Consider the following 8,569-nt stretch of genomic DNA (forward strand, 5'->3'; position numbering starts at 1 on the left):
CGTAAAGATTGTTCATTGGTATTCCCCAGTCTGATTCACAGCCTGTATAATACTCTCCTGTAGTGTTGTCAGTACAGCAACCAGAAAATATGTTATTGATGCATTGAAGCTTGTATGGTGGATTTTCTTTTTCACAAATATTAGTATTATTTAGATTGCAGTTTTCATTGTGTATGCATTGTACTTCAACATTCACAGTTCTACTGGTATTGATATTAATAAGATCAAGTGTTTGGGCATACAGTGTCACTTCAACAGGACCAGCATTAATATAGTCATTGAAACATTTGCCCACTTCATAGCATGTAATGCCATCATCACAGTTTTGTTGTAAATTGGTATAGCACTTTTGATCAAGCTTTTGATCAATTAAAGAATTAATACTAATACATACTTTAAAATTATACCTCCAATCATATTCATTAATTGAATCAGTGATATAAGCATCAAATTTAAGATACTCACACTGACAGTTCTCATTAATGTAATAATCAAAGCACTTTAAGTGTCTATTAATGCCATCTAAGACTAGTTGTAAATTTGGACAAGCCTCATCCCCCAGTACTGGTTCATTGTGTGTAGTAATATCAAAGGATGGTTCAGTACATGTAACAGGAACATTGTTACAATTATAAAGACTAACACATTCAAATACAATATACCTCAACCAGTTATATGAAGAAGACGAAACATGTAGACACGTGATACTAACCTCTTCATATCTACTACCATCCCTCATACCAATAATACTCACATTATTCCTCAGTAGCTGTTGCTCTAGTAGACTAGTAGTGTCTAGTGTATATGTACCAGGAGACAGGTTGATAAGGATACCTGATGAACAGTTGTATTGTAGAGTAGGAGTTCCTTGTATAGCTAGATCAATAGTAGCACAAGGTGTTTGAACTCCTCCAGTCCAACAAGAGGTATTGTTGATACCATGAGATGAACTGACATAGATCCTACACTCCAAACCAGCAGCAGAATATACTAGAACAAGAGAAAGAAGAGAGACAAGAACCACTCCAGGAGACATCATTGATTCAGGGCCAATATATGCAACAGCTTACATAACACATCAATTTTAAATAGTGTTCTTATACTCCTCTTCAATTAATTTTAAAGTAGAATTTTGTTGGTCGTTCAGAATTGTACTTGTCCTTTTTTCCATTACCTTTTTGACAAATTAGCACAAAGTGAATCCTGCTCGATCTTTTTTTTTAAATTTTTTAATAACTTACTATACGGCATAGTTTTTTTCAAAAAAACTTGCTCTGAAATCACCCCAAAATTTTATTGCATTGTTTTGATGCATATTGATATCCTTATGCTATTTAGAAAATTTTGAATTGTTTCTGACAAAAAATAATTTTTAAGTTAAAAAGCTTTTTTTAAAAAACAAGCCAAATCTGCAGTACTGGTATTATTCAAACTAAAATGCTTTTAATTTATGCATTTTGTGTGTTTTTTTGTGTTGTAAAAGATAAATGCATCTCCATGTATGTCGATTGTACACTAGAATTAATCTTATTATATTAATATTATTATTATTATTATTATCATCATTATTAATATTATTATTATTATCATTATTATTATTATTATTTGTTCTTATTATGTAGACATTCTGGGCCCCTGACAGTCCAATACAGATCACAATAGTGCTCTTAGTTGAGAAGATCATACTAGCAATGGGAGACGAGTTGAAGATATACCTCCCCCCAATGGTACAGCCAGTACTTCGTCTCTTTATGCAAGATCAGAGCGAACAGAAGCTTGTTACTCAAAAGGTTTGTACATTTGATAATGTGATTATTTACAATTTGAGAATTACATGTACATGTACATGTATATTGTATATATTTTTATGTACATGTATGTACATGTACATTATACAGTATAGCCTGCTATTGTGGACACTCTAAAATAAGGAGGCCTCTATAATGAGGACAGGTAGTATCAGTCCCAATACAATAGTAATGTGCATTAATGAACCTCTGAAATAAGGACAGGTTCATAATCAGGAGGGTATTATTGGGTACCAAGGTGTCCGGAATAGACATGCCTGACATGTACACATACAATGTACATGTATATTAAGTATGCATTATTTTCCAGTGAACAGCATGGTTTATTCATCTATTCTGACACTATTAATTCATCACTTTCTCCTCTTTTTTAGATGCTTTGTGCTCTTCAATATTGTGGCTCTAGTTTAGATGATTACCTTCATTTGCTAGTTCCAGCAATTGTTAAAGTTTTTCAGAATCCAACTAACCCAATAGAAGCAAGAACGTTAGTCCCCACTGTATCATAAAACAGTTTAATTAACTAATTCTCTCATTATACAGTATAGCACTGGAGACTATTGAGAAACTGAGTAGTTCCCTTGACTTCTCTGATTATTGTTCTCAGATCATTCATGCTGTCGTTGATGTTTTAGGTATGTTATACATGTACATGTATATGTGTATATTATTATTATTATTATTATATCTTTACTTATTAGTTTTTATGCATACAAATATAAAAACAATGTACATGTACTAGTTGTAGCTATGTGGAAATATATGTATTTGCTGGAATTTTTTGTTGTTTTTTTTGTTCTTTATTTTTTAAATAGACAATTTGATTCCACAAAGTATTTAATTTAATAGTTAGTGAGTGTATCAACAGCTTAAGCTTTAAAACCAGCTAAATAAAGTTTCACATAAATTCTGTTAGCACAAAATTACTAAACACGTTTATAAGTCCAGCAAATATTTTCAGCTACATGTACATGTATATGGTACTCAATATTTGTTATAATATTAATTACACTATAACCCCAGATACTGTCCCTGATCTACGTGGTGTGGCTATGGACGTCCTTTGTTCAATGATGATTCAGTTAGGACCACGCTACAAGATATTCATTCAAATGGTGAAAAAGGTTAGTGGAGAAACACTAGGTCATGTACATGTAGTTGACTAATTTTACATGTACACAAAATCTGTGACAAGCAAAAACCCATTAGTTCCATTGTCACAAAATTCGTGACAAGCAAAAACCCATCATTGGTTCAATTGTCATGTATTAATTTTTGTTATTTTTATTAACATGTACATGTATCTATACCTGCAGGTATTAACAAAGTATCGTTACTCTCATGCTGCCTATGAGCTCCTGTTGTGTAGACTATTAAAAGTAAGTTATATTTCATCATTTTATTAATTTTATTATTAACATTATTATCTTCTTGAAGGATGAGCCACTCACTCCTGATGATGATGTAGAGCGACACATCAAATCAAGGAAGCAGCAAAGCACTGATGATGAAGCAGCAGAGATTGAGGCAGTGTCTTTTAAGAAGTTTTCACTTGACGTGAACTCCTTAACAAAAGTATGGGAATTAATAATACATGAACTGTATGTTTGTGTAGTTGCTCTAAAATTGGGCCCAAAACCCTATACTAGTACATGTAAATGTACATAATAGTACAGAGTATTTTGTCCAAAATGATTAGGAGAGAATTCTTTGTTTTTATAATTTTTTCTGATACACATACATGTTCTTATGTTGTGTATCAAATTTAAGCTCATTCCAATCAAATTTAGATTTTTTATGAATTTTTTTAATTCCTTAAAAATCGAGCCGAGGACCAAAGGCTATATATAGCCTTTAGTTGTTGGCCAAAATTTTTCAAAATTGACTTGGAGAGAATTCTTCCTTTTTTATAATTTTCCCTGATACATATACATGCCCTTATGCTGTGTATCAATTTTGAGTTGATTCCGATCAAATTTGGATTTTTTATGAATTTTTAAAGACTATATTAATATCTCTATTGTACAATATGTATAGGCCTGGAGCACTGCTGGTAGGATATCAAAGGATGATTGGATTGAATGGCTGAGAAGATTAGGAGTTGAACTATTAAAGGAGAGCCCCTCTCCTTCATTAAGATCCTGCTGGGCACTGGCTCAAGCTTACAATCCACTGGCCAGGGAATTATTCAATGCCGCCTTTGTATCATGCTGGATGGAATTAAAGTAATTAGTACATGTACATGTACATGTATTAGTGTATCATGTCTACTTATGTATAATACATGTAATGATGTACATGTACATTGGGCATAGGCTTGTATGTACAGTTGTTAATAGTTGTAATGGAATAAGTGATACTGATACTGTTTAATTCTTTGTAGCTACAGTATAGTATATAGTGCCCAATACATTTGATTAATGTACATTGTATTATTGGGAAAAACTTCACTGTTGAAATTTGCTTGTTTGTTGTAGATGCACTTACAGTACTGTACACGTACACTGGGGCATATTGAGGGGAAAGTACATGTACATGTAATATGCATATGTAGATTACATTATTTTTTGTTATTGGTTGATATTTAATCATGTACGTACTGTATGTACATTGTCAGGTCTGTCCATCAAGAGGATCTGGTGGTTAATTTGAAGCAGTTCCTCACTAGGGACAGTATCCCTGAGATAACTCAAACTGTCCTTAACTTAGCCGAGTTCATGGAGCACTGTGAGGAGGCCACTGTAAGTTTTAATAACTGAGACCTGATAATTAATTATTCATTGTAATCAATTGTAACATTACACACATTTCTTTAATAAGAATTTTTTCTGCTCAAACAAACATGGTGAACTTTGCCTTGACAGCTATAGCAGCTTAGCTTATATCTCCTTTCTTTAATTTGTCCTACATATAAGTACAGTATGGCACTTTAATTTGGCTGAGTTTTATTTTGACAATTGACAATTAAGTGAAATCCCTAATATTAAAATCACCAGTACATGCTTAGTAATACACATACACTGTATGTACAAAAATTTCCAATTACATTTTACAGCAAATAGTCACGATACATGTACATGTACAGTAAAGCACTTGATACTGTATTACATGTATCTACATGTACATGTGTTTAGGGACGGTTTCCTCTAAGCTCAGAACTATTAGGAGAGTGTGCTATGAATTGTAGAGCCTATGCTAAGGCTCTTCACTACAAGGAAGAGGACTTTCATCGTGGAGTGACACCAAAGCTACTAGAGTCACTGATTGCTATTAATAATAAGCTCCAACAGCCTGATGCTGCTGTGGGTGTACTGATGTTTGCTAAGGAAAGACAGCAAGGAGACTTTGTAAGTTTATGACATTTATCGTATAATTTAATACTGTATTTATTTTTTATTTTATTTACTGTATTAATTATTTAATACAGTATTTATTTTTTATTATACTTACTGTATTAAGTGTAGCTACAGATTTTTATGGCCCAAGAATTGTTATGTAAATGCAGGGTGCCTTGTTCTTAATAGAAGAGTAAAAATTTTAGGGATTAACTTTTTATATTTAAAATAATGACATTAAATTCAATTATCATCAGTATCAATTCAGTACCTAATGTTCATCAGTTTAAATGCCATAAAAATGTATGTAGATTTGTACGGTATTAAATGCTTTTTATTTTTTAATAAAGAAAATTCTATTTAAAATAATAGAATTTTTAGAATTTCTTGAATTTCCTATTTAATAGAATTTAATAGAAAATGTACGATCGTCATACATTTATATGCCCTAAATTGTACATGTGCATCTACTTTTATTAAATTCATTTATTTTTCTAATAGAAAATCCAAGAGGAGTGGTATGAGAGTCTCAATGATTGGGAAGCAGCTCTTCACTTGTATCAGACCAAGCAGTACAGTAGACCTGATGATATCAAGATAGCCCTGGGCCGAATGAGGTGCCTTCATGCTATGGGAGAATGGTTAGTGCATGTACATGTACGGTATATAAAACTGTATACATGTACTTGTATAATAGTGCCAAATTTTGTTCAAAAAAATCTTTTTCTTGTGCTTATATTTGTCAGGAAAATTGTTATAAAATCCTGAGGCATGTGGTACTGGTTTCATTAAACAACAAAAAATCATGATGTTTTTTTCCACAAAAAATAGTGTGATATGTATGAGCTCCAAAAATTAATATTGTTACCTTAGTTGTGGCTGTTAGCGTTTTTTTTAATAATTTAAATGTATAAAGTGTAGCAATTTTATTGGAGTAATTTAGCTACCTTAGAGTGACTTTTAATTACGGGCACTAAATTTTGCGATTTTAGCAAAAGGTAGATTTTGCTGGTATTAAAAATTGTGATTAAGTAATTATTACTAATAGTTATATGGCATCATGATGTCATTATTAATAATTGTGAGTATTAATAATTGCGATTTTTAACCCAAACGCAAAATTTGCAATTAATAGCACCCGCATTTAAAAGTAACCTTAAGGTAAATTACACATTTACATGCATTTGTGATGAGGATTATTGTTGTATACATTTTGAAGAGGGAGAGGGTGTTCATTATGATAAAAGTGATATAATAATAATATTTTTAATGTTATATCTTAGGAATCGTTTGTACGACATAGCAAGTGAGATGTGGCCATTAGGAGATGATGACACTCGCCAGCAGATGTCAGTAATGGCGACTGCAGCAGCCTGGGGCCTCAACCAGTGGGAGAGTATGGAAGAGTACGTTAGGTGTATACCTAAGGAGTCCTTTGATGGAGCCTTTTATCAATCATTACTTAACATTCATAATCACTGCTTCATTGATGCACAGAAGGTTAGCATATGTACTGTATCTATTAGTCAGTAGTGTAAACTTGGGGAATTTAATTTAGAATCAGCTCGAATTATCTACACAGCATAAGGACATTGATCATTATACTTCAGAAATTGTAATAAAAATTAGGGGGATATTGGAGCTGTTTTTCAGAAAAAAGCGTGGGCTATATACATGTAGTCTTGGGTATTTTTTTAAAATTGGCTGTTTTAAAGAATGTCTGTAACTCGAAAAGTTTAAGCCGGAATGAGCTCAAACTTTCTACGGAGCATAAGTACATCAATATGTATCAGAAAATGTAATAAAAATTTGGGGTGATTTTGGAGCTATTTTTTGGAAAAAAGCATGGGCTAGTACAGGATATTTTTCAGAAAATGACCCTTTTCTAAAAATGGCTGTAACTTGAAAAATATTTGTCGGGATTAGCTCAAACTTTCTACACAGCATAAGTGTATCAGAAAATGTAATAAAACTTTGGGGTGATTTTGGAGCCATTTTTGTAAAAAAAGCATGGGCTATTTTTTGTTATTTTTAATCACTTTCATCACTTTAAATTGCTATATCTCAAATAATGAGCTGGAATCAGCTTCAATTTTACATTACGTGTACATGTACCGTACAAGATGATTTATTGGTGAGGAATTAATATTGGCGATTGGCGGTTCTATGAAGAAATTGCCACTATAAAATCTGCCAATTTCTTTTCACAGGCAAATTTGCCAAATATTACTCCCGCCAATAAATCATCTTGTACGGTATGTATGTACATAACAATATTGTAAAGAGTTTCATTCACTGTTACATGCATGGTTATTTTTATAGTCTATTGATAAAGCAAGGAGTTCACTGGATGCTGAACTGACTGCACTGGTTGGTGAGTCATACAACAGAGCCTACCACTTGATGGTCAGTGTGCAGCTACTCTCTGAACTGGAGGAGATCATACAGTGTCTGGTGAGACCTGAGAAGAAGAAACAGCTACAGAAGACATGGTGGAACAGATTACTGGTTAGTGTTATACTTACATGTACATGTAGTGGAAAAATTTTTTTGTCAATTCTTTAGAAAATCAATTTTGTAGCTTTAATTTTTGTGTCTTATACTCTTGACCATATTACATCTAAATTGATTTTCGTGAATTTTGAAAAAAAAAAAACAGAAATCCACGAAAATTTTCCACTTTACCGTAATATCATAAATATTATTATTATTATCACATACGTTACATGTACATATATTATTATCATTTAATTATTATTGTACTGACATGTGTGTGTGTTTAAACTATATCTTGTTGTATTATCAAAGATGGTTTAACTTGTTTATGTTATGCAAAATAATCAATAAGTACTATTACCGCATTTAAGTCCTTAAGGCTTAAATTGATAGTCAAATTAATCAACTAAAGTCCATTAACAATGAATTTGTACATACATGTACATGTGTAGTCGTCTGTTTTAAGTAATTGTTATGATTTCAAAGAGAACTACATGTACATGTACTTGGGGTGAAATTATTATAGTACTGTATGTGCCACACATACTATACTTGTATACTATTGTACCACTACATGTATTAGTTAAAGCACTGTTGAGAGTAGGTTACGGAAATTATTGCACGAGGGGCGGTCGAGAGGAAAATGTAGCACAAGGCGAAGTCGAGTGCTACATTTTCGTCGAGACTGTCCCAAGTGCAATAATTTCCGTAATCTACGAATCAACAGTGCTTTGATTGGTTTGTAGTGGTGCGTGGGCAGATCAAATGAAATTTCAAAAGTCGTGCAGGTCGCCAGCGCAAGACGATCAGATCTCATTTATCACTATTATTATTGTTACATGTCTAGTGTATGTAGCTGTGGCTGTTATTTGCCTCTATCAAAGCTTCAAAGTTGCTCGTTTTGCTTCCTACCATTTTACATCCTGTCAG

At 32.5% G+C, this 8,569-nt stretch overlaps 1 protein-coding gene across 1 annotated transcript in view; it reads left to right on the forward strand.

Annotated features, from left to right (window-relative positions):
• Window positions 1-1,622: 1,622 nt before the first annotated feature.
• LOC100633443 (serine/threonine-protein kinase mTOR-like) overlaps window positions 1,623-8,569 on the forward strand; it is a gene marked incomplete at its 5' end in the record, with an annotated part of 22,273 nt that continues 15,326 nt past the window's right edge. The window contains 12 exons of the mRNA XM_020001269.1: window positions 1,623-1,790; window positions 2,183-2,295; window positions 2,352-2,443; window positions 2,832-2,932; window positions 3,125-3,187; window positions 3,246-3,383; window positions 3,846-4,033; window positions 4,426-4,549; window positions 4,943-5,155; window positions 5,645-5,784; window positions 6,427-6,643; window positions 7,466-7,651. Of these exons, the coding sequence (XP_019856828.1) occupies window positions 1,623-1,790; window positions 2,183-2,295; window positions 2,352-2,443; window positions 2,832-2,932; window positions 3,125-3,187; window positions 3,246-3,383; window positions 3,846-4,033; window positions 4,426-4,549; window positions 4,943-5,155; window positions 5,645-5,784; window positions 6,427-6,643; window positions 7,466-7,651 (1,743 nt within the window). The remainder of the gene's footprint in view (window positions 1,791-2,182; window positions 2,296-2,351; window positions 2,444-2,831; window positions 2,933-3,124; window positions 3,188-3,245; window positions 3,384-3,845; window positions 4,034-4,425; window positions 4,550-4,942; window positions 5,156-5,644; window positions 5,785-6,426; window positions 6,644-7,465; window positions 7,652-8,569) is intronic.

The sequence above is a fragment of the Amphimedon queenslandica genome, unplaced genomic scaffold (assembly GCF_000090795.2).
Source record: "Amphimedon queenslandica unplaced genomic scaffold, v1.1 AMPQUscaffold_13093, whole genome shotgun sequence".
Classification (NCBI taxonomy): Eukaryota; Metazoa; Porifera; class Demospongiae; order Haplosclerida; family Niphatidae; genus Amphimedon; species Amphimedon queenslandica.